Raw genomic sequence first — 26,949 nt, 5'->3', positions numbered from 1 at the left:
GGAAGGCAGGAGAATGGGTTTAGAATGGAGAGATAGTTCAGCCAAGATTAAATGGCAGAGTAGACTTGGTGGGGCGAATAGCCTAATTCTACTCCTATCACATGATATTCCTCTAAACCTATCCTATCCATGTTCCTGTCTAAATGTTTCTTAAACATTGTGATAGTACCTGCCACAACTACTTCATCCAGTCGCTCATTCCATACACCCACCACTCTTTGTGTGAAAAGAACAGTTACCCCTCACCTTAAACCTTTGTCCCTTGGCTCTATATTCTGCTACTCTGGGCAAGGAACCTTTGAGTTTACCTGATCTATTCCTCCCATGATTTTGTACATCTCTACAAGATCACCCCTCATCCTCCTACTCTATTCCTTGGAGTCCTAGCCTGCTCCACATCTCCCTCTACCTCAGGCCCTCAAGTCCTGGCAACATCCTCGTAAATCTCCTCTGTACCCTTTCCAACTTAACACCATCTTTCCTAAAACATGGTGCCCAGAACTGAACACAATACTCTAAATGCAGCCTCACCAACGTCTTACATAACTGCAATATGACCTCCGAACTGCTATACTCAGTACTCTAAGGCCAATGAGCTGAAAGCCTATTGACCACCCTGTGACGCCACTTTTAATGAACTATGTACCTGCACTCTTAGATCCCTTTGCTCTACAACATTCCCCAGAGCCTTCCCATTTACTGTGTTGGCCCTGCCCATGGTAGACTTCCCAAAGCGTAACACAGCATTTCTCTGTATTAAATTCCATCAAACATTCCTCATTCCAAGTGGCCAACCGATCAAGGTCTTGTTGCAACTCCTGATCCTGCAGGTCGTAAAGACAAGTCTAAGATATTTGGGCCAAATATTCTAGTTCTGTACAAAGAGGAATTCTCGCCAAATTTGAATCTTCTGATGAAAGATCATGTAATTTGACGATTTCTGATCCACTTCCTTTCACTAAAATGTTAACGATCTGCAAAAGGCATCCACACTGAAGACTGGTGCAAAACCTGATTATCTAGAAATGTATATTCTAGCTGCTCGGGCTAATCCTGTTCGTAATTCTTACAATGCAGCAACAACCATGCCATTTGGCCCATCACATCTGCTGGCTCTTTGCTGCACCAATCTGTTAGTCTCACATGCCCGTCTTACTTAATGGTTCTGCAGATTTTTCCTTTTCTTAGAATCATGGAAACAGGCCATTGGGTCTAGTGCCTATGAGATTTAAATTATTCCAGACACGTGTTAAATGCTGTCAGTGGACCATCTTCAACAACTGTCTCAGATGGCCAGATGCACCACTGTGCCATCCTTGTTAATTTCATGGGTAAATCACAACATAGAGGTTCCTTAATGTTAAACTCCAAGATGGGAGGCCCATTGGCACAGCTGGTAAAGCTGCTGCCCTGCAGCGCCAGAGACACGGGTTTGATCCCGACCTTGGGTGCTGTCAGTGTGCAGTTGGTGCATTCTCCCTGTGACCACGTGGGTTTCAGATTTAGTAATACAGCGCAGAAACAGGCCCTTCGGCCCACCGGGACCGGGCCGCCCAGCGATCCCCGCACATTAACACTATCCTACACCCACGAGGGACAATTTTTACATTTGCCCAGCCAATTAACCTACAAACCTGCACGTCTTTGGAGTGTGGGAGGAAACCGAAGATCTCGGAGAAAACCCACGCAGGTCACGGGGAGAACGTACAAACTCCGTACAGACAGCGTCCGTAGTCAGGATCGAACCTGAGACTCCGGCGCTGCATTCGCTGTAAGGCAGCAACTCTACCGCTGCGCCACCGCGCCACCGTTTCCTCTGGGTGTTCTGGTTTCCTCCCACATCCTAAAGACATGCAGGTTTGTCGGTTAATTGGGCCTCTAAAACTGCCTCTCGTGTGGAGGGAGTGGACGAGTAAGTGGGATAGCATAGAACTAGATTTTTTTTAAACACAAAATTAAATGTATTCAGTTATTTACATTAATATTTACACATCAAACTCCCACCACCATAATACAAAATGGCTAAATATTCCTCACAGCTAATCATCAAATTACTATATTACAATCCCGATCCAGGGTACATCAGATCCCTCGCGGTGCCATAACATAGAACTAATGTGAACAGGTGATTGATGGTCGGCGTGGGCTCAATGGGTCTGCTTCCATGCTGTGTCTCTAAACTAAAATCAAAATTGTCCCCATCCCCCGACACAGAGCATGTGATGTCGGCTTCTGAAGTTTGACAATGTACTCAACGAAGGTAAACTTTAGAACCTGTACCACCTGAAAGGTTCTGTATTGAACTCGTGTGATCAAAATGTATTTTTCTTAACGATAGCTTAACGTAAGACTCTTTTACATCAAGGGCCATATTTACTCTTGGTGGATTCACAGCAGCATTCAGTGATTTGATGTTTTAAAATGTTGTTGAATATATTAAAATCTTTTTGTATCTAATGTTTGTATCCTAAATCTTTCAGCTGCAGTGGGAAATTCGGCACTTTAAAAAAAAAAATCCAAATTTTAGATATGATGTGCAAGATTGCTTTGCACTAGTTGGTAAAGAACTTGCAACAAATTTCATTGTTCCTCTTCTGCTCTCTTTGCTGCTGGAACCCATGTATCCAGCAAGAGACCTGGAACAATTAATCTACCGCAAAGAATATAGGAGGAAATCCAACACTCCCTGACAGAAAAGTTTAGTTTTTAAAAACTTCCTAAAGAATACTCATTCTAAATAAACTCTTAATTTTCTCATAATCATTTGGACTCAACATTGTAAGGTTGCTGACTTACAGCGCCAGCGATCCTGACTAAGGGTGCTGTCTTTACGGAGTTTGTACGTTCTCCCTTTGACCTGCGTGGGTTTTCTCTGGGAGCTCTGGTTTCCTCCCACACTCCAAAGACGTACAGGCTTGTAGGCTAATTGTGTTGGGAAAATTGTAAATTGTCCTGAGTGTGTGCGTAGGATAGTGTTAATGTGCTGGGATCGCAGGTCGGCTCGGACTCGGTGGGCCGAAGGGCCTGTTTCCACACTGTATCTCTAAACTCTAAACTGTAAACCAATTTTAGTTGACCCGAGGTACTTGTAAGAAGAGCTGGATCGAAATATTGAAACACTTGAATAAGTTTGAGCAGCAACATTTAACCAAAGCTTTATTTATAAAATGGGTGTGTGTTAGTTGGCCTATTTTCCCCAGTTGAAATTAAAACTTTATGATAAGTTTAATTATTTTCTGTTTGTTAGTAGACAAAGACTGTCTAAGATGCATTTTTTATGTCTGTTCCATCTGCAGCTAATTGTTTTTATGATTTATGGAGAATTTGGGTTATTCATCGTGCCCTAAGCAGCACCTGATCCCAATTCTCTTGCCATTATTCTTGTAGTTTGACAAGGATATAATGTGTTGCCGCTTGCACTCCCAAAGGGTCAAAGGTGAGGGCTCAGTTGGGACCTATAGCTCAGCAGCTATTAATGAACTCTTATTGTTGGCATTGTATTTTCCTCCACCCCCCCACTCCTTTCTCCCTCCAGCCCCCTGAGTGTAGAAAAAGGCCTGGAATTGATGGAAGATTTGGCTCGTCTTCTGAAACTGCAGATGAATATCTTCAGCGATGTCAAGTATGTCCAGTGTTTTACTTTTTACAAAGTTGGGAGATATTTGTGTACAAATAATGTTTCTTTTGGACATTGGACGCATACCAAGTATGTGGAGACAAAACATTTAAGAAAATGTTTGTTTGGTCTGTGAACTTTTGTCTATCTACTGTCCTGGCAATCAGGGACATTTCCCATTGAGTCCTGCTTAGTCTCTGATGCTGTTGCCAATTAGAAATTTGGTTAAGGTGCTTTTTGACATTATTCAAAGTGTTTGTCCACTTTGTTATGGACCAACTTGCCCTAATAATTCCCTGACAACCTAAAGACCTTAGCTTGCCCTGTTTAAACATCCACATGATTCCCAGCTTCCTGGTTCTGGAATTGTGCCCAATACTTGCTCTGAACCCTCCACCCTCCACCCTCACTTTGCCGTCATGGTCATGTTTTTCGTGCCAGTATTCACCTCTTTATACTTTATCTGCAAATGGCATCAATATCAAAGTTGTCCAGATCCCGCTGAATATTTAATACCTCACTTTCACTATGAAGGTCAATGCAGATCTGTAGTGAACAACTGCTTTGGTAATGGCTCCAATATTTAATTAATGCATGCATATTTTGACAGGTATCTGTCTAAGCAGCAACCCTTGGGCAACTGTGGAACCTTCTAGTTGGAGTAACATCCATTTGCACATCTCTCTCATTTCTATCTCTAAGGCACCTTTAAGACATAGGAGCAGAAATAGGCCACTCGGCCAATCAAGTTTGCTCCACCTTTCGATCTATTTTTCTCACTCAACTCCATTCTTCACGCCTTCTCCCCGTAACATTTGACGCCTTTACTAATCAAGAACCTATCAATCTCCACTTTCAAAATGGGCGCATCCATCCCTGTTTGTGGCAATGAATTCCACAGATTCATCACCCTCTGGCTAAAGAAATTCCTCCTCCTCGCCTCACATTATCCGTCTTCCATTACTTCCAACGGAAAAGGACAGAGGATGATGTTTAAAACGGGTTGCTCCAGATTTCCAACAGTGCCGAATATCAGTTTTCAACATTCTGCTCATCAGTTATGTTTCAATCAGTCCACATTTTTAAAATACAGGTTATCCCAAACTTTGCTTTCCACACTCTCTGTAACGTTTTAATTACTGTTAATGTTAAAGTAGTCAGCAGAGTGTTTCCATAACTGTAACTCTGCAGGATTAAAATGAAATTTGCTCATTCGGCTTTCATCGCTTTCAACAATGAATCTATCCAAGCTCCTGACTATTACTGCCAAGAACATCTGCTTCAGCACAGAGTTACAAGTCTCCTTGTGTTGTGACTTGACACTCCACTTAGTGATTCCACAGCTGTCAGAAGATGTTAGGAGTGCTTCAGTCTGAAGTGTCGAAAATAGTGTTTATGCATTTTTGAGTGGAAGGCGTTCTAAACACACAAATATTTAAATGTTTTTTATTTCACTGAGATCAAATGGATCAGATGCATAGAAATGTGTAGTTTCTTTTAAACTTGCTATGCTCCGGAAAATGACCATAGACTAAGATGTGGTGGGGCACCAGGGTAAAATGACTGAGAGAAGACGGGGTAAATTAGTGGTATTTGGACAACATCAATAAGATTGTAGGTTTCAAGGAATACAAGAGGTGTAATATTTTTTTGGATTTAGTTGTTGATCAATGATGGTTTTGTTGCGATGCAGTGGAAGGTGGATGCCATAACTTGTCCATAGGCAGAGCTAATCTGATGATTTTTTTTTACGACACTTTTTCCAACCATTCCCCCTCTTGCTCATCTGATACAGTCACAGATACCAAAGAGAATTTGAAAAGGATGGCAAGTGCTATTTAGTGAGATTGTTTAGTTATAGAGCCGTATTTTTAGCAGAACCAAATCAGAAGGCTGCTTTTTTTTCTCTCTCGTTTTGGAAGACCTACTCACTGTCCAACTTGGTCAAGGGGGAGAATGTACAAACTCCATTACATCAGGACCTGATTTAGGATTGAACTTGGTCATGGGGAGAATGTGCAAACTCCATTTCGTCAGGACCTGATTTAGGATTGAACTTGGACCTCTTGCACTATGATGCAGTGGCTCAATCTGCTGTGTTCTCGTTGATGTGAAACATTAACTCAGTTTCTCTCTCTCCATAAGAACTTTAATTCAATTGAAAGCACAGGTTTGATAAAATAAGGCACAAAGTGCTGGAATAACTCAGCAGGTCAGACAGTAGCTCTGGAGAACATGGATAGGTGACGTTTTGGGTCAGGACCCATCTGAAGAAGGATCCCAACCCAAAATGTCACCTATCTATTTTCTCCAGGGATACTGCCTGAGCTGCTGAGTAACTTCAGCTCTTTATTTTGTAAATTAGTATCTGCAGGTTCGTTATTTCTCCATCAAGTAAAATTTGTTTTAATTCTTCGGAGAATGCTGACTTTGGCAAGGCTATTCCTGTACTTTAGTATTGTGCTAATATGCACACATATGAGTGTATGCAACTAAAAATGGCATTTAGTAGAATGTAAGATGAAACCCCGTGGAGCCTATGCCACCATTCAATAAGATCATGACTGATCATAGGCTGATCCTCACAGTCAGAAATGCTGGAAATCCACAGCTGGTCAGGTAGCAACTGTGGAGAGAAGAAGAATGGACTTTTCCACTTAATGACATTTCATTAAAGGCCATAAACTTAAAATTTGCCTATTATACAATTTTTTTAAATTTCAGTCTTGAATTCACGCAAGGAATTGAATTCTGCTGCTCTCGGGAATGGAGAATTCCAAAGACACTCACTCCATCATCGCAGAGAAGGAATTCTTTCTCATTTCAAGCTGCAGTGACTGACTGTTTCTGAGACGCTCTCACCTGTAGAAATACACTGCAGCCCCCTCACTGTTCAGCTGCCTTAATCTTGCTTAAGTTTAATGAAACTGTTGCCCCGCTTTGCACTCAAAGCCAAATAGGGGTCAAAAGGTATGAGGAGGCAGTAAAGTGGGTTGCTACGAGCAGTGATTTTGATTAAACTACATGGATATTAGCAATAATTCTTTCCAGGGTGCCACCTGGTCAGATGATCAAAAAGATAAAAGACAGTCTGATTCAAGTGGGCTAGTGGTGGTGTTAGAATCATCCAAGGGAAGTCTTCAGGTACCGTGTGGAAACGGGCCCTTCGGCCCACCGGGTTCACGCCGACCAGCGATCATCCCGTTTACTCGCACTACCCTACATACTAGGGGCAATATACAGAAGGCAATTGACCCAGGACTAGAGATCATAGCCTTAGAATAAAAGGATATTCTTTTAGGAAGGAGATGAGGAGAATTTTTTTTAGTCAGAGGGTGGTGAATCTGTGGAATTCTTTGCTGGGGAGGCCAGGTCAGTGGATATTTTTAAGGCAGAGATAGATAGATTCTTGATTAGCACAGGTGATGGGGAGAAGGCAGGAGAATGGGGTTAGGAGGGAGAGATCAGCCATGATTGAATGGCGGAGTAGACTTAATGGGCCGAATGGCCTAATTCTACTCCTATCACTTATGACCTTATGAAACCGGAGCACCCGGAGAAAACCCATGCGTTCACAGGGGGAACGTATAAACTCCATACAGACAGCACCTGTAGTCAGGATCGAACTTGGATCTGGCGCTGTAGGGCAGCTGCTCCACCGCTGTGCCACGATGCTGCCCAAAGTTTGCAGGAAAATATGGATAGTCTCGTGAGTTGGGTAGGAAAGTAGCAAATGCAATGTAGTCGTCAGGAGTATTAGCAAAGTCACTTGAGAAAGTGCAACAGGGCAAGGAAATGAACAACAAATGGGAGGATATTGAGTGGTATGGAGGAACAGAATGGCCTTTTGAATATATGTCCACAGGTCCTTGAAGAAATCAGGACACTTCAATAAAATGGTTAAGATGGCTTTACAGGATTTCCTTTATTAGCGCAGATGTGCAACATGAGGTTTTTGATTAGTAAGGGTGTCAAAGGTTACGGGGTGAAGGCAGGAGAATGGAGTTGAAAGATTGATCGGCCATGATTGAATAGCGGAGTAGACTAGATGGGCCGAAAGGCCTAATTCTCCTCCGATAACTTATGAGGTGGGGTTTAAGCTTCACATAGTTTACCACAGATGGACTATTCTGTACCCCATGGCAGAATAACTGATTTGCACTCGAAGACGTTGAAGGGAAGGTTTGCAAAGATGTTGCAAGGTCTGGAGAGTTTTAGCCTTTGGGAAATGTTGGACTGTCCTCTTTGGTACAAAAGATTTTGAGAGGCGACCCAATTAATATTTTTGAGAAGCCTAGATGACGCAATTTCCCCTGGCAGAGGGACCAGAAACCAAGGAGCACAGATTTAAAACAATTGTTAGCAACATTGGAAGGGTGATGCGAATATTTTCCATCCCAGGAGTGATATGGGTCTGGACATCATCGCCTGAAAGAGTGGTAGAGGTAGTAACCCACACACCATGTAAATGACAATAGACAATAGACAATAGACAATAGGTGCAGGAGGAGGCCATTCGGCCCTTCGAGCCAGCACCGCCATTCAATGTGATCATGGCTGATCATTCTCAATCAGTACCCCGTTCCTGCCTTCTCCCCATACCCCCTGACTCTGCTATCCTTAAGAGCTCTATCTAGCTCTCTCTTGAATGCATTCAGAGAATTGGCCTCCACTGCCTTCTGAGGCAGAGAATTCTCTCAACTCCCTGACTGAAAAAGTTTTTCCTCATCTCAGTTCTAAATGGCCTACCCCTTATTCTTAAACTGTGGCCCCTTGTTCTGGACTCCCCCAACATTGGGAACATGTTTCCTGCCTCTAACATGTCCAACCCCTTAATAATCTTATATGTTTCGATAAGATCTCCTCTCATCCTTCTAAATTCCAGTGTATACAAGACACTGGAAATGGTGCTTGGATGTTTACTTGAAGAACCTTTTTTTATATTAAAAAAATAATTTATTCAATTATTTACAATAATATGTACAATACGAAATAATTCAAAACAAAACCCACCACCATAATACAAGTCAAACAAATATTCTTCAAAATCAAATATAGTATTAAACAACTATTTCCCTATCCTAATTAAGGGTGCATTCCACCCACCACGGTTCCCAGCGGTCCCGGAAATCCCCCAGGGCACCCGTGTACAGCGCATAGTCCTCTCTAAAACCATCCGGGCGCGGACGTAACCCCAAAAAAGGGGCAGGCAGAGCCCTGTTCCGCCTGACGCCATGCCTCACGGATGGCCAGCTTGGCCAGGCCAAGGAGCAACCCAACCAGGACATCTTCAGCCTGGCGCCATGCCTCACGGATGGCCAGCTTGGCCGGGCCAAGGAGCAACCCAACCCAACCAGGACATCTTCAGCCCATTACTTGAAGACCTGTTGAGCAGTTGATCTACTGCTGAATGGAGAGATTGTTGAGCAGCTCTTGTCTCAACCAACACATACACAATAAACAGACTCCTTGAGCATTGTAAATTTTCCATGATTTCTGCGATCCTGTACAATCGTCAGTCTTCTAGCTGCAGCACAATTCCCGAACACCTGCTGAGGTCAGTAAGGTGCAATAGTGCCAAATGGCATGTAGAGAAATGAACTGAGAATCGTGTAGTAAAACTGTCACTGTTAATAGACTTGTCTTGGCAAAGATCACTTAATTAAGTACATTTCAGCTTGAGGGACGAGCTTCTATTGACATTTCCTCCCTTGCCTCTCTTTTCAAATCAATCACGGGTTACACAACATTGAGATTTTGTACTTGACCTTTCACTGTAGCAAGAATGTTGTTCCATCCTGGCTACGAGGTCTGTTTGATCGGACATTTACATGGAAACCAACTGACCCAAGACGAGTTTCTTCTTCTTCTTGCGTTTGAGGCAGCAGAAGTTATGTAACGCCATCCAGGCGCTGTAGCCAGTGCAATGTGCTGTTGTCAAGGGCCATATCATATCATATCATATCATATCATATATATACAGCCGGAAACAGGCCTTTTCGGCCCTCCAAGTCCGTGCCGCCCAACGATCCCCGTACATTAACACTATCCTACACCCACTAGGGACAATTTTTTTAAACATTTACCCAGCCAATTAACCTACATACCTGTACGTCTTTGGAGTGTGGGAGGAAACCGAAGATCTCGGAGAAAACCCACGCAGGTCACGGGGAGAACGTACAAACTCCTTACAGTGCAGCACCCGTAGTCAGGATCGAACCTGAGTCTCCGGCGCTGCATTCGCTGTAAAGCAGCAACTCTACCGCTGCGCTACCGTGCCGCAGGCCATGAGGTCTACCCCTCCACCAGGGGGACGGAGGACAACGCAGTCGAAAATGACGTGCTGCGCTGTTTGCTAGTCTGCTTCGTGTACCAGTTTCATGTACGACCAGCTGTGGTTCAGTCGTGACGTTCTTGCCTGTGAGTCAGAAGACCACGAGTTCAGGTCCCATTCCAAAGACCTAAGCAAAAACAATAAAAATCCAAATGGACATAGCAGGATATCCTCCATACTTCAGTGCAATGTTAGAGCTGCAGTGTTTAAGGTGAGATGTAAACTGAAGCGACGTCAGTCCTCTCGGAAAGCTTAAACGATGCCATGGGACTATTAAAAGCATCTAAATTTCACATGAGAAAGCAAATCATCCCTAAAGTCATAAGGAGAGGTTGGGAAAACATGGTTTGTTTTCTCTGGAACACCAGAGCTTGAAGGGAGATGATAAAGCTTATGAAATTGAGAGGCATGGATGGGGTCGACTTTCGGAACCTTTGTTCCCAGTATGGAAATGTCAAAGACTAAAGGGCATAGCTAAGGGTGAGGGGACCAAAATTTAAAAGAGATGTATGGGGTAAGTTCTTTTCTACACTGGCTGGTGGGTGCCTGGAATGCACTGCCAGGGTTGGTGGTGGAGGCACATGTATCGTCGTCGTCGTGGCGATCCCTCGGGGTCGAGGATGATAGTCTACGTTCCGTTGTAGCGATTCAATCAACTATTCACCATTTCTGTGCCGGTTCTTGACTAGGAGATCTTATCGAAACGTATAAGATTATTAAGGGGTTGGACATGTTAGAGGCAGGAAACATGTTCCCAATGTTGGGGGAGTCCAGAACAAGGGGCCACAGTTTAAGAATAAGGGGTAGGCCATTTAGAACGGAGATGAGGAAAAACGTTTTCAGTCAGTGAGTTGTGAATCTGTGGAATTCTCTGCCTCAGAAGGCAGTGGAGGCCAATTCTCTGAATGCATTCAAGAGAGAGCTAGATAGAGCTCTTAAGGATAGCGGAGTCAGGGGGTATGGGGAGAAGGCAGGAACGGGGTACTGATTGAGAATGATCAGCCATGATCACATTGAATGGCGGTGCTGGCTCGAAAGGTCGAATGGCCTCCTCCTGCACCTATTGTCTATTGTCTATAGGAGCTTCCAGCCATCACGTAGCCTGCTCACATCGCCCTTCCCCGATCGCCGAAAGTCTTAAGTGAAGTTTTGCGCTGCTCACAGAACGAAGACGCTGTGCGTGTGTTTGTTTAACGTGTACTTGATATTGCACTCCAAGAAGCACATGGCCCTTCACAAATCAATCAACTAATTCCAATGGCAAGGACACCAAGACGATTGGAGCTGATGGATCTGTTGCAGCCTTCATCCGCCTTCACAGCCGTTGAGTTCAAGATAACTTCGTCCACCTGGTCCGCTGTTGAGGTTTTGTAGGTAGGATCGTTCTTAGTCCGGACCCTCATCTTCGACCTTACCGCCATGGGTGGCCCTATCAGAAACCGGTGCTTCCGACGGCATCGGTCTCGGAATCATGGGGACACGCAGGCCTCTTCACCACGACAAGGTGAACAATCCAAAGAGATAGTGGCATTCAAGAGGCTTTTGAATAGGCACATGGATATTGTTTATGTGCAGGCAGCGGAGATTCGTTTAACTGATATATTTGGCAAGGGGAAATTGTGGACCAACGGCCTGTTCCTGTGCTCTATATTCTAATGCCGCAATCAGACTTTGCTCTGTATGGTATTGTTTGCTAAGCTTTGAATTTAACAACAGTGACTGTGCTTTAAAAGTACTCAGTTGACTGTAACGTCTTTGGGAGAACAAAAGATTGCCAAAGGCACTAAATAAAAGCACAGCATTCTTCATTATTTCTCAAGTGTACAAACATTGCTGCAGCTATTAAAATTGCAATATTATAGAATCTTACAGAGTGGAAATGGGCCCATCGGCCCAACTTGCCCACACATGCCAACATATCCCTTCTACACTAGTCCCACCTGCCTGAGTTTGGCACAAATACCTCTAAACCTGTCCTATCAATGTACCTGTCTAAATGTTTTTTAAACCTCAACTACCTCCTCCGACAGCTCATTCCACCACCCTTTGTGTAAAAAAAGTTACCTCTCAGAATCCTATTAAATCTTTCCCCCCTCACCTTAAACCTATGTCCTTTGGTTCACAGAGGGCTGAAGGGTTTGACAAATGGCTTTCCCAGTCCTGAAGAGGGTCTCGACTAGAAACATTGGCCATCCCTTTTCCTCTGCAGATGCTGCTTGACACACTGAGTTCTTCCAGCAATTTATTTTGTTTTTGCTTCAGATTCCAGCATCTGCAGTCTCTTGTGTCTCCGATCAGCCATCCCAATTTGATTGAGAACAGTAAGGCCCCGCCAAATGGTGATGCTACGATACACATCTGTTACCTCCCATATGCTGTTGTCAGCATTGAGCTGGCATTGCCAGCAGAGTTCAATTGTGTATCTGAGCAGAATTGAGAATTACCAAGGCGACAGACATTGGGTGGAAACTCAGACCATGGTGAAAGTTATCCTTGTGATGTTGTTAGAGCAATAGAATTGTTGCAATGCAGAAGGTGACGATTTGGCCCAATGAGTGGTTGCTAATTTCTTGTTAACTTCATTCATCCAATAGCACGATCAGCGGCTTCGCCTTGGGTATCCCAGTGCTGTCCATGTGGAGTTTGTCTGTTCTTCCTGTGACCACATGGGTTTACTCTGGTTGCTCTGGTTTCCTCACACATCCCAAATATATATATATATATATATATATATATATATATATATATATGTGTGTGTGCATGTAGGTTAATTGACCATTGTAAATTTCCCCAGTGTGCAGGTCAGTGACAAGAATTTGAGTGGTATTGATGGGAATGAGGTTCGAATGAAATGGGATAATTGTCAATTGGTGCTGACTTGATCAGCTGAAGGGCCTGTTTCTGTGGTTATGATTATACCCCATCAATTCCCTTCTGAATATGCTGATTAGCTTTGTGTCCAGCACCTCTTTAAAAACAAAACAAGTTGCACTTGCAGTTTACAGTTTGAATGCTGGAGGCCTGTAATCCAGCTCTGACAGCCAATGGTTTTTAATCGATGTTGACAGGTTACATAGCTTTCCCGTTGCTAGTCCGACCTATCTTGGCCCTGCCAAACGACCGGCGATCGCCTAGTACACTAGCACTATCCTACACACTAGGGACAATTTCCAATTTGCAGAAGCCAATTAACCTACAAACCTACAAGTCTTTGGAATGTGGGAGGAAACCAGAGCACCCGGAGAAATCTCATGAGATCACACGGAGAACGTACAAACGTAGAGACAGCACCAGTAGTCAGGATCAAACACGGATCTCTGGTGCTGTGAGGCAGCAAATCTACCTCTGCACCACTGTGTGTGAAAACCCAGCAGAGAAGGGAGGGTGTGCACCTGTCTATGTCTCTATAATATTGTAATTGTACCTGTCCCTACCACTTCCTCCGACAGCTGGTTCCATATACACAACACCCTCTGAGTTCACATAGCATTCCCGATGTCCATTCTCCGTGACCTTGCTAGTGTTTTCCCTTCTGTTATTTCTACATCTCTCCTTCCTCTATCACTATTTCACCATCCTTCTTTGGCAACGTGTTCCTGATCATAACAACCTGCAACATTCGACAAATTTTGTGATCTCACCTTCTTTGCCAAGTACCCAAGATCCTGCCGTTTCTGCCCGTGATGATTCTTTTTTTCTTGCTGCATCACGACATTTCCTGATGTTTGAACACTTTAAACCTGGTACATGCCGATTGGTTGTGCCTCGTTCTTTCTAATTTTCAGCTTGGTCGCGTTGGTTAACTTTTTCATTTAATAACAGAAAATTCCGTGCTTGGGCAAAACTGGAGTAATGTGCTGAAAAGTAATTGACTGTTGATGCCGAGGTTGTAGGCACTTCTCCAGGTTCCTTGGCAAGCTTTGAGGAATGGGGTATAAGCCGACATGATCAATTGCACATAAATAAAATTAGTGAACCACTCATCTCGAGCAAGGAATTTGTCTCGCTGCAAGTCTGCAGGAATTTGCAGCGCGCAGATTAATGAACATGCTTCGCTACATAATAATTAGTTCAATTCAAAGGAATTTATTGACTGTCTATAAAGCATTTTATGATATTTTCAGGAGAGACGTTTTAACGCAATAGCTGCTGCTACCCGATGCACGCAAGAGCTTGGCTTTTTAAAAATTCAATTATTTTTCCTACTTTCTCTCACAGATGGTGGGTGAGCTACTTGACATGTAACGGTCAGTCTAATGATTGTGCTCCCACAGGCTAGTTCGGTAGGGAGTTGGATTTGGACCTGGCAATGATGAAGGTACAGCACTATTTTTCGAAGTCAGGATGGTGTGCAAAGTGGCAGGGAATCTGCCAGAGCTGGTGTCTTCTGCAGTGGGTATAATCATATGAGTCTATTGTCCATGGTTCCTATTAGACTATCATAGACTATTTTCTAAATGGGGTGAGAATCCAGAAGTCAGAGGTGCAAAGGGACTTGGGAGTGCTGGTGCAGGATTCCCAAAAAGTTAATCTGCAAGTCGAACTGGTCGTAAGGAAAGCAAACTCAATGCTAGCATTTATTTCAAGAGGGCTTGTATACAAAATCAATGTAATGCTGAGGCTCTATAAAGTGCTGGTAAGCCCGCATTTGAAATATTGTGAGCAATTTCGGGCATCATATTTGAGCAAGGACGTGCTGGCTCTGGAGAGGGTCCAGAGGAGGTTTACAAGAATAATCCCAGGAATGAGTAGGTTAACCTATTATGAGCGTTTGTTGGCACTGGGCCTGTACTCGCTGGAGTTTAGAAGAATGAAGGGGGACAACATTGAAACATGCAGAATAGTGAAAGGCTTGGATAGAGTGGATGTGGAGAGGATGTTTCCAATAGTGGGAGAGTCTAGGACTAGAGGTCATAGCCTCAGAATTAAAGGACGTTCTTTTAGGAAGATGAGGAGAAATCTCTTTAGTCAGAGGGTGGTGAATCTGTGGAATTCTTTGGCACAGAAGGCTGTGGAGGCCAAGTCAGTGGATATTTTTTTAAAGCAGAGATAGATAGATTCTTGATTAGTACAGGTGTCAAAGGTTAAGGGGAGCAGGCAGGAGAATTGGGTTCGGAGGGAGAGATAGATTAGCCATGATTGATTAGCGGAGTAGACTTGATGGGCCAAATGGCCTAATTGTCCTATTCCTTATGACCTTATTGGTGGGTTTGAGAGTTGCAGTCTGAATTGCTCAGACAAGTGGTGCAGTGTCTGGAAGGAGATTGCGGCCAGGAATTCAATCCATCCATTTCCTTCTGAGTGGCAATGGAAGGAAGTTGAAACCCAGTCCAAGTCGTTACTTTCCAGTAGTAGAGGTGACAGTATAAGAATAGGAAATCGTAAGGCCCTTCAAATCTGCTCTATACTTCAGGGCAATTGTGACTGATCTAATCTTGGCTTTGGTTCTATTTTCATGTTCATAAGTTCTTGGAGCTGAATTGTGCCATTCGGCCTATCAAGTCTACTCCGCCATTCAATCATGGCTGAACTATCTCTCGTTACTAATCCAATTCTCCTACCTTCTCCCCATAACCCCTGATAACCTGACTAATCAAGAATCTGTCAATCTCCGCCTTAAAAATATACACCGACTTGGCCTCCACAGCCACCTGTGGCAAAGAATTCCACAGACTCACCACTAAAGAAATTTCTCCTCATCTCCTTTCTAAAGGTATGTCCTTTATTGTGAGGCTATGGCCTCTGGTCCTGTACTCTCCCACTAGTGGAAACATTTGCATGTGTTCATTACCCTGGGTCCTCTGTAGACCGAAGAACAAAAATAGAATTGGGCAGTGTTATACGACAAGTGCTATATTTAAACCCCATAGCACTGCAGCCAACAGCTCTTTGCTTAAATTCCCACACGTTAAGCTGACAGCGCTCTGTTTAAACCTTTGCGTGTTAAACCGGCAGCACCGTGTGTATTCCCTTTACGTGCCAAATATGTAGCGCTGTGTGTATTGATTTGCGCGCCAAGTCTGTAGCGCTGTGTATTGCTTTATGCACCAGTCTGCGGCTGATAGCTCTTTGTACCCAAAAGGGGATGGGGGTGGGAGCTTGCTGGGATGCAGTCCCCTGCCGTTGGTTATAGTTTGAATTTGGGAGCAGCGCTATTAGCCACAACTTACCGGCGGTTCGTTCAACACCTGGTTTCTTACCTGTATAAAGGCAGGTGCCATTAAGCCAAAGGTTCGTTCAAGTTTATGTTTGAGAGGGGTTCACCGACGGGCTGATTCGCGATCAGCGCTGCGGATGAGGCAGAGAGAGAGAGACGTGTGCTGCTGTAAAACGGATCCCGCGCATACTGAGACAAGTATTTTCGTTCTCTCTCTTGCCAATAAATCTGATGTGGTCATGTACGAGAGGGGTTCACCGATGGGCTGAATGGCCATCAGCGCTGCAGACGGAGGCAGAGAGAGAGAGAGAGAGAGAGAGAGAGAGAGAGGTGCGCTGCTGTAAAACTGGACCCCGCGCATACCGAGACAAGTATTGTTTTTGTCCTCTCTTGCCCATAAAACTGATTTGCAACTAAACAAGCGAGTCAGCCCTTTTCTGTTCTACTAGTCAGATCCTTGAACCTGTTCCCTTGTTACAGGCGGCACGGTGGCGCAGCGGTAGAGTTGCAGCGCTGGAGACCCGGGTTCGATCCCGACCATGAGTGCGGTCTGTACGGAGTTTGTACGTTCTCCCCGTGACTGTGTGGGTTTTCTCCGAGATCTTCGGTTTCCTCCCACACTCCAAAGACGTATAGGTATGTAGGTTAATTGGCTTGGTGTATGTATAAATTGTCCCTAGTGTGTGTAGGATCGTGTTAATGTGCGGGGATCGCTGGTCGGCGCAGACTCAGTGGGCCGAAGGGCCTGTTTCCGTGCTGTATCTCTAAACTAAATTAGAGAAAGCAGTGGTAGGTCGTTCAGCTCTTAATGCCTATGCCTCCTGATCTCTTATCTCTGACCTAAGCACCACTCTTCCGGACTCGCCCAATATACCCGCATTCCACTAAAACCATCTTCTTTGACCACAAACCTCCAAGTGAAGAAATTCCTCATCTCCATCTTAAGCAGGAAATCATTTTATTCTGAAACCATGCCTCCATTGTAGATACATTAGGCTTCTATCCTTTAAGTCTCCCTCAGAATTGTAGACATTTCAAGGATATTACTTTTAATTTTTCATTGCATTAAGTTCATATCCAATCCATTGTCATTGAACCTAATGTGACATCCTCCAATGTAAGTATATCCATCCAACCAAAGAATATTTGCAGTACCCTCGTGTGAGTTGCAAAAGGAACCGCTTGCAGCACGGAAACAAGTCCTTCAGCCCACCGATTCTGTGCTGACCATTAAGCATTCCTTTACACGAATCCCATTTTATTCTCACTACATTTTCATCAACTCCACCACTCCTCCCACGTGTAACCACACACTCACACAATAGGGGCGATTCACAATGGCCATTATTGGGATGTGGAACGAACCCAACACAGTCACAGAGGGAACATACAGCCCCCACACAAGCAACACTGGTGGTCAGGATTGAACCTGGGTTTTTGGAGCTGTGAGCTACCTATGCCACTACACCATTTGGTATATTCTGATGGCACGGTGGCGCAACGGTAGAGCTGCTACCTAATGGTGCCAGAGACCCGGGTTCGATCCTGACAAAGGTGTTTGTACCTTTACCCCGTGACCGTGTGGGTTTTCCTCGGGTGCTCCAGTTTCTACCCACACTCCAAAGAAGTACAGGTTTGTAGTTTCGATAAGGAGTGTAAATTGTCCCTCTTGTGTAGGATAGTGTTAGTATATGGGGATCACGGGTTGACACGGACTTGGTGGCCCGAAGGGCCTGTTTCCATGCTGCATCTCTAAACTGAACTAAACCAAGCTAGTGCAAACCTAGCCATGTTATTTGCCTCCACTAATGTGTAGAAATGTGGCTTGGGCCTGACTTTTTGCAATGGTTATGTGTTTCAATTGATCAATATTCAGTTGTGCAAATTTATCATTCACTGTGCAATCTTCAATCTTGAAACCCACAACTGTAAACATTATTGCTTTTCTGCAAATATGCTTTTCCAAGCCTGCCGTTCACAAAAGAAGTCATTGTTCAGGAGGGTGACCCAACACCCCACTCCCGTTACATGGGCCCACTGCATTCCAATCTGTTTTCCTTTCCCAAACATAAATTTGCATGAGAATGTGGACCTGTCATATGTCAGCACATCACTCACTTGGTTCTTGTCTGCTTCTTAAAAGCCTTTTTAGATTGCACCTTCCTCTCGGGAGGATTTTGAAATGTTTGCGTAATAGATGATTCATTTCCAGCTTATCCTTGCCATTCTTCTTGCGCTCCAATTCTTTGTTGCTATGATCTGGATAGCTATTAAGATATTCACAAGTGCCCTCAAAATGCGGTATCATTTGCATTCTTTAGCCTTTTAAAATAGAAAAGGACTGATGGGAGTATTAATTGACTTATGCCATGATTTATCACGTTGATGTATCTCCATTCACCTTACAATAGATTCACTGCATCTTTCCAATGTATTCCAGGCATAGATACCTTACGATCTATATGAAACACCAGCTCTGACAAACCCATTATTTAAAATAAATCTTTCATGTATTCTGAATGTATAATCTTATTGCAGGAGATATTAATTTAGCAACTGTAAGGTTTTATTATAATGGAAGATTTTCTCTTAAGCCTCCATTGTATTCAACTTTGGCAGAAGGCTTTTCTTTCAACTATAGTTTGTTTTTTCTCTGATATTTGGGCAGTGTTATGTGAATTCAGCTGCTAAGGTTCATGCTTAGCCCACCCTAAACAAGTAGTTTAGTTTAGAGATAGGAAGAAGGCCCTTTGACCCACCCATACGCTCCCTGTACACTAGCACTATCCTACTCACTAGGGACAATTTACAATTTTTACCGAGGCCAATCAACCTACAAACCTGCACATCTTTAGATTATGGTAGGCAACCAGAGAAAACCCATGCGGTCACGGGGAGAATGTACAAACACCATACCGATAGCACCCGTAGTCAGGATCGAACCCACTGAAAGTAAGCATGCAGGTACAGCAGGCAGCGATGAAAGCTAATAGCATGTTGGCCTTCATTGTGAGAGGATTTGAGTTTTGGAGCAAGGAGGTCCTACTGCAGTTGGACAGGGCCCTGGTGAGACCGCACCTGGAGTATTGTGTACAATTTTGGTCTCCTAATTTGAGGAAAGACATTATTGCTATTGAGGGAGTGCAGCATAGGTTCGCCAGGTTAATTCCCAGCATGGCATAACTGACATATGATGAAATAATGGGTCGACTGGGCTTGTATTCACTGGAATTTAGAAGGATGAGGAGATCTTATAGAAACATATAAAATTCTTAAAGGATTGGAAAGGCTAGATGCAGGAAAAATGTTCCCGATGTTGGGGGAGTCCAGAACCAGGGGGTCACAGTTTAAGAATAAGGGGTAGGCCATTTAGGATTGAGATGAGGAAAAACTTTTTCAACCAGAGACTTGTGAATCTGTGGAATTCTCTGCTACAGAAGGCAGTGGAGGCCAATTCACTGGATGTTTTCAAGAGGGAGTTAGATTCAGCTCAGGACTAAAGGAATCAAGGGATTTGGGGAGAAAGCAGGAACGAGTTACTGATTTTAGATGATCAGCCATGATCATATTGAATGGCAGTGCTGGCTCGCAGGGCCGAAGGGCCTACTCCTGCACCTATTTCTCTATGTTTCTATGTTCTCTAGCAATGTGAGGCAGCAACTCTACTGCTATGCAACCATGCCACCCCTGAAGAACGGTGTTTGCATCAGATTGTTTTTTGACTGCTCCTCTGTTAAAAGCTAGACTTCACCATGGGACGTCAGAGCCATTTGCCACCACTGACTGCAAAATGCATCATGGCCATTGTGTGGGCACTGGGTGGTGAACTGGTCCAACCACTTCCTCTGTGATGGTTATGGGGAGAAGGCAGGAGAATGGGATTAAGAGGGATAGGTAGATCAACTGTGATTGAATGGAGGAGTAGATCTGATGGGCCAAATGGCCTAATTCTGCTCCTATCACTTTTGATCTTATGAATTTATGATTCAACCCCTTGTGAGAATCAATTTATGACTCAACCCCTTGTGAGAGTAGGAAGAGAACGATTTTAGAAATAAATACTCCTTCCAAATGGGCAGAAAGAACAGCTGAAAAGTTATTGCAAGATAAATGGAAATGAATGCTGAATGTCTAATTAAGTGTTTCCAAAGCAGTAGAGTTATTTTTCATACAACGTTAATGAACTAAAAAGTAGTAAGCAATAACATGTTGTAAACTAACTTTTCTGAGGTGTTACATGACCCTGCATTGATTGGAATCGTACATTTGACTGTAGCACCTTGCCCTGAAAAGTGATCAGAAGATCATAATTAGGCCATTCAGCCCATCAAGTCTGCTCTTCCATTTAATCAGGGCTGATCTATCTCTCCCTCCTCACCCCATTCTCCTGCCTTCTCCCCATAACCCCTGACACCCGTCAGATAAATGGAAATGAATGCTGAAAGTCTAATTCAGTATTTCCAAAGCAGTAGAGTGTTTTTTTTCTCTCGCAACTGCTATCAACTAATCAGTAATTAGTAATAATTAACAGTTGATTGAATTGCGCTTTCATTGATCGCAAACCTAATTCCTCCAACTATTTTAACTTGCATTTTATTGTTGATCTTCGCAGCGGGCGATTAACCAGTGATGGAATAAAGCCCACGCCATCATTCCAAACATTATCCGAGAGTAAAAAGACCATTCATCACCCTTGAGCTTGCCTTTGATGTTTAGTTTAATTTATTGTCACGTGCACCGAGATACAGTGAAAAGCCTTCGTTGCATGCTGACCAGTCAGCAGAAAGACAATACACGATTACAATCGGGATTTCCACAGTGTACAGATACATGATAAGAGGAATAACGGGAATAATGTTTAGTGCAAGGTAAAGTTTGATTAAAGATACTTCGAGAGTCTCCATTGAGGTAGATAGTTGCTCGGAACGCTCTCGAGTTGTTGGTACAATAGTTCCTCCCAGTGTTCCCCCAAGAGAGGATGTGAAAAGGATGTTTCCACTGGTGGGAGAGTCTAGGACCAGAATTAAAGGTCGCTCTTTTAGAAAGGAGGTGAGGAGGAACTTCTTTAGTCCAAGGGTAGTTAATCTGTGGAACACATTGCAACAGAGGGCTGTGGAGGCCAAGTCTGGATATTTTTAAGGCAGCGATAGACAAATTCTTGATTAGAACGGGTGTCAAGGTTTATGGGGAGAAGGCAGGGAAGTGGGATTAGGAGGCAGAGATCAGCCATGATTGAATGGCGGAATAGATTCGATGGGCCGAATGGCCTAATTCTGTTCCTATAACTTGTGAATTTATGAAAGGGTGCAAATGGCTAGAGGTGGGTGGCTGACATGGAGCCCAACTCTTGAGATACCCTCTTGTCTGGGCCACCTGGTTGATTAGACAATAGACAATAGGTGCAGGAGGGGGCCATTCGGCCCTTCGAGCCAGCACCGCCATTCAATGTGATCATGGCTGATCATTCTCAATCAGTACCCCGTTCCTGCCTTCTCCCCATACCCCCTGACTCCGCTATCCTTAAGAGCTCTACCTAGCTCTCTCTTGAATGTATTCAGAGAATTGGCCTCCACTGCCTTCTGAGGCAGAGAATTCCACAGATTCGCAACTCTCTGACTGAAAAAGTTTTTCCTCATCTCAGTTCTAAATGGCCTACCCCTTATTCTTAAACTGTGGCCCCTGGTTCTGGACTCCCCCAACATTGGGAACATGTTTCCTGCCTCTAACGTGTCCAACCCCTTAATAATCTTATACGTTTCGATAAGATCTCCTCTCATCCTTCTAAATTCCAGTGTATACAAGCCTAGTCGCTCCAGTCTTTCAACATACGACAGTCCCGCCATTCCGGGAATTAACCTAGTAAACCTACGCTGCACGCTCCTTCCATTGGCAATGGATGGAGCGCCGATGGTGGGGGTGTCTAATGCTGTCATTCTGAGAGAGGATGGTAGTTGCTTGTGTGATCTTCTGCCTTTCCCCATGAGCCTGGCACCTCGGCAATGCAAATGGAGATGGGGTTTGCCAACCAATATCCTACTTCATAAAACACTACGGTCACTGTGGCGCAGTGGTAGAGTTGCTGCCTTACAGCGAATGCAGCGACGGAGACCCGGGTTCAATCCCGACTACGGGTGCTGTACTGTACGGAGTTTGTATGTTCTCCCCGTGATCTGCGTGGGTTTTCTCCGAGATCTTCGGTTTCCTCCCACTCTCCAAAGACGTAGGTTAATTGGCTTGGTAAATGTAAAAATTGTCTCTAGTGGGAGTAGGATAGTGTTAATGTGCAGTGGTCGCTGGTCGGCACGGACCCGGCGGGCCGAAGGGCCTGTTTCCGTGCTGTATCTCTAAACTAAACTAAGTCCTGGAGTATCTCAGCAGGTCAGGTAGCATCTCTGCTGGACTTGGATAGACTGCTCTTTTACCTCATACATCAGGAGCAGTGTTGGTGTCATTGTCATCTCCTACCTGCCACACTTCCTCTACCTTCTTGTCTTCCTGCCTCCCAAGCAGCAGGTGTAGGGAAATGTTAGTGTGACAGTTTGACTGCTGGCTATATCGGGAGGCTTGACTCTTATCAGCTGCCAAAAATGTATTTTTCTCTGCTGGGATAGATTGCATCCCAGAAGTTCCTCAGGGCTGCTTCAGGATAAGTTTACTTTTATCTTGGGAGATCAGTGCGCTAGTGGGATCCCTAACCAGCATCTTTATGACAGCAATCTCATTTTCACCACAACGTTCCCAGAGCACTGCTTGTTCTGCACGAGAAGCAGAGGCATCAGCCACCACGGTGCTCCGATCCACAGGATTGAAGTTGGCCTCCATTCTCAAGCTGGAAGGATGGGGCTCTGTACAAAGTCCTGCCCAATCCTGAGACTGCACGGCAACCGAGCTGAACGCGAGTGAAGCAAGCAGCAGATTGGAAAAAAGGACGCAAAGTGGTGGAGTAACTCAGCAGGTCAAGCAGCACCTCTGGAGAGCATGGACAGGTGACGTTTCGGGTCTGAAAAAGGGGCACGACCTGACACTTTGTCAATCCATGTTCTCCAGGGATGCTGCCTGATTTGCTGAATTACTCCAGCTCCAGGGCAAGTCAATGAATATTTTTAAGGCAGAGATCGATAGATACAATAGACAATAGGTGCAGGAGTAGGCCATTCGGCCCTTCGAGCCAGCACCATGTGATTAGTATGAGTATCACGGGTTATGGGGAGAAGGCAGGAGAATGGGGTTGAGAGGGAAAGATAGATCAGCCATGATTGAATGGCGGAGTAGACTTGATGGACCAAGTGGCCTAATTATGCTCCTATAACTATCAACTGTGTACTTTTAGTTGTTGAGAATTCCTTGAGATGGTCTGTATCTTGCAGTTGCACATGTTAATTCAGTAACACAGCACCGTTTGCTCCACCTGTTCTGGTGTTTGAAGCTTCTAAACCTGCTTTATCTACAACTTGGGCACTGGCATGTGCATTGCATAAGATTAGCCCTCGATTCACACTCACTACCCAGCTCGTGCAGTGTATCAACAGTACTCAAAATTGTGTGATACAGTGAAGTCCACAAATAGCTTCGCTTTCCTGGTCCGATGAATGATCAGCAGGAAAAATAGTATCGTTTCCAAGCAGATACAGTTGGCGTACTGACCTTTTGTGTAAAATCGGCTCCTTTTTGTTCAGTGAATCATTAATTGCTTTGCTTGAAGACTGCATGCACCTTGCGCAGCTCTTACTTTACAAACTTCTGTCCTGCTAAATCGTTTGGGCGCTCGACATCGATGTGGAGTCCTGGGAGAGCCTTGCGGCTGACTGCACGAAGTGGAGAGGTACCCTGAACCAACATCTCAAAACGGGGGAAGAGAAACTGCTGAACGCAGCGGCAGACAAGCGGGCACGCAGAAAGGAGCGCAGCAACTTCAACAGACCAGAGACCACACACAAATGTGACCTTTGCGACAGAGACTGTCACTCTCTCATTGGTCTCTTCAGCCACAAGCGACGCTGCTCTAGCCGAGGTGTGGAGCAAGCAGCCAACTAGGATGCGTCACCCTTGGTCAGCCATGATCGAGGGGGGCCTAAGAAGAGAAATCGTTTGCAAGCTTAAACAGTTAATTAATTAGTGCTGCTCCAAACATCAAACTGGGTGTGTTGTAAGTTGTTACTGGATTAACAGTGGTTGCGTCTAATTTGAACATTTTAGGGAAAGAAAAAATGCAAATGAAACAGGCGCAGGTGTACAAAAATCTGACGTTTGGCAATTCAACAGCAACCAAAGAGAATAATTTGTCAGCGTGTGAAGAAATAACAAGCGCCGAGGGTGCAGCAGGTCGCTGCAGGAGCTCCCATAGATCTCTCAAGGAAATTAATTTTAATGTGTTGGAGCTACATTACTTTGTATTCACACTATTAAAACGAAAAGGGAATGAGAAGTGGACATTTTCTGATAACTGAGATATAAACAGAAAAGTGTAGGAAAATAACTGCAGATGCTGGTACAAATCGAAGGTATCACAAAATGCTGGAGTAACTCTGCGGGTCAGGCAGCATCTCTGGGTGAATAGAAAGAAGGGCCTCGACCCGAAACGTCACCCATTCCTTCTCTCCTGAGATGCTGCCTGACCTGCTGAGTCACTCCAGCATTTTGTGATACCTAGTGTAGCGGCCAGCTTCTCGTCTATCTCAATTAGCTCCCAAGCTGCCACTTGCATAGACCGGGTCAGCGATAAGCGTAATAACTCGAACAACTAATAACAGAAATCCTCCCAGACGTTTAATAGTTAGTCTTCTTTATTTGAAGGTGCAATAAACATATTGGCATATCTCTTGTCATCGACTGGTTATTAATTGCTAGGTAAAATTCCATATCTTACCACAGTCTATGCGATCGTTACGAATTGCCAGATATAACTTTGACGCAGTTTGTATTAATCTTCTAGTTAATAAAACTTACAGGCGATTACATCATGGCTGATAAATCTTTTGGCGGAGCTTCTAGCTGACCCTCTGTCAGCACCTCCCAGCTCACCCACTCTGCCAGCACGTACCCAACTGCCCGTACTCTGGCTCCGCCCAGCCCCTACGTAAGCATTGCATTAACTCTATAGTGTCCAAACTACAGCAGAATACAAGGTAATAATATTAATAAGCAAAAATAACTAATAACTGCAAAATGGCTCCTACACCTAGAAACAGAATAACAACTTCAAAGAGCTTGCGAGTGACACAGAGTCTCATGCCCAGAATAGAGGAATCAAGAGGACACGGGTTAAAGGCGAGGATGGGAAGGATTTAATAGGAACCTGAGGGGTGACATTTTCACATAAAGGGTGGTAGGTGTATGGACCGAGCTGCCGCAATGTTTAAGAAACATTTAGACAAGTACATGGATAGGACAGGTTTTGAGATAAATGGGCCAAAGATGGGACTAATGTAGATGGGACATGCTGGTCGGCGTGGGCAAGTTGGGCTATAGGTCCTGTTTCCACGCTGCATAACTATCACTCTGCAACTGTAACATTATTTTTAAAGATGAGCCTTAATTTCCATCCAAGTTTTAAACTTTTCTTGCCCCCTCCACACCCCCCCTTCCCCCTCTCACTCAGACCTCTTCACCTTTAGCTATACCTCCTACATCCCTCTGAGATCTCTGTACTCCCCCATATTCAGCCCAAATGTGTATCCCCCTCTACTCTGCCTCACCATTGCAATCTGGACCCAAAGCCTAGGAATTTCCTTGATACAAAACTTTCTTCTCTCTTTTTGGATAATCCTCAAAACCCGACAATTTTAGGCCCATCTTACTCACCGTCATCCCTTTGGTGCTAATGGAAGAAGTTTCATTGAAATCGGTGTTATATTTTTAAAGTTATTTACATTTTAAAGTTTAAATCTATCTCCTAGGGAGGGGCGGAGGGGGGGTGGAGGGAGGGGGGAGGGAGAGAGGATGGAGTGGGGGGGGAGGAGAAGGGGGGAGGGTGGAGGGGAGTAGGAGGGAGGGGGGAGAGGGGAGAGGGGAGGAGAGGGTGCTGCACCAATGCAGGAGAGGTTTGGGCCCAACGGGTCCACTTGGTCTAGTGGAATTTAATTCTGTGTTCATCACCCAATGAAGCAAACCGTTTATAAGTGACAATAAATAATGCATCTTTCCCCTTGTAAAAAGAAAAGTCTAAAATGTGTACAGATGTGCTAGTCGCTGTGTGTATGGGTGTCACTAGCAAGGTCAGCATTTATTGTCCATCTCAAAGTCTTTTTGAAGTGCTCCTGTGAAATTGGCATCTTTAACACTCTATGCCCTCTGGTGAAGGGGGCATCTTTAACACTGTTTGTCCTCTGGTGAAGGGGGCATCTGTAACACTGTTTGCCCTCTGGTGAAGGGGGCATCTTTAACACTGTTTGCCCTCTGGTGAAGGGGGCATCTTTAACACTGTTTGCCCTCTGGTGAAGGTACTTCCACAATGTTGTTGGATGAAGGGTTCCAGGCAGACCCAGCAGCGATGATGGGAACGGTTGTTATACATCCAAGTAGTGGCAGTGTGGACTTTGGAGGGAAATCAGCAGGTGGAACTGTTTCCACGTAACATAGAAACATAGAAAATAGGTGCAGGAGGAGGCCATTCAGCCATTCGAGCCAGCACCGCCATTCACTGTGATCATGGCTGTTCGTCCAAAATCAATAACCCGTGCCTGCCTTCTCGCCATATCCCTTGATTCCACTAGCCACTAGAGCTCGATCTAACTCGCTCTTAAATTCATCCAGCGATTTGGCCTCCACTGCCCTCTGTGGCAGAGAATTCCACAAATTCACAACTCTCTGGATGAAAAAGTTCCTTCTCACCTCAGTTTTAAA

General features: G+C 44.5%; 1 protein-coding gene across 1 annotated transcript in view; it reads left to right on the top strand.

The window, feature by feature from the left end:
* Positions 1–26,949, top strand: part of ptprn2 (protein tyrosine phosphatase receptor type N2) — a 669,963-nt gene that overhangs the window by 248,201 nt on the left and 394,813 nt on the right. Inside the window, exon 10 of the mRNA XM_078424921.1 lies at positions 3,536–3,622. Within this exon, the coding sequence (XP_078281047.1) occupies positions 3,536–3,622 (87 nt within the window). The remainder of the gene's footprint in view (positions 1–3,535; positions 3,623–26,949) is intronic.

This window comes from Rhinoraja longicauda, chromosome 2, assembly GCF_053455715.1.
Source record: "Rhinoraja longicauda isolate Sanriku21f chromosome 2, sRhiLon1.1, whole genome shotgun sequence".
In the NCBI taxonomy this organism is placed as follows: domain Eukaryota; kingdom Metazoa; phylum Chordata; class Chondrichthyes; order Rajiformes; family Arhynchobatidae; genus Rhinoraja; species Rhinoraja longicauda.
The sequence above is the reverse complement of the archived record's forward strand: the minus strand, read 5'-3'. Positions and strand labels throughout refer to the sequence as shown.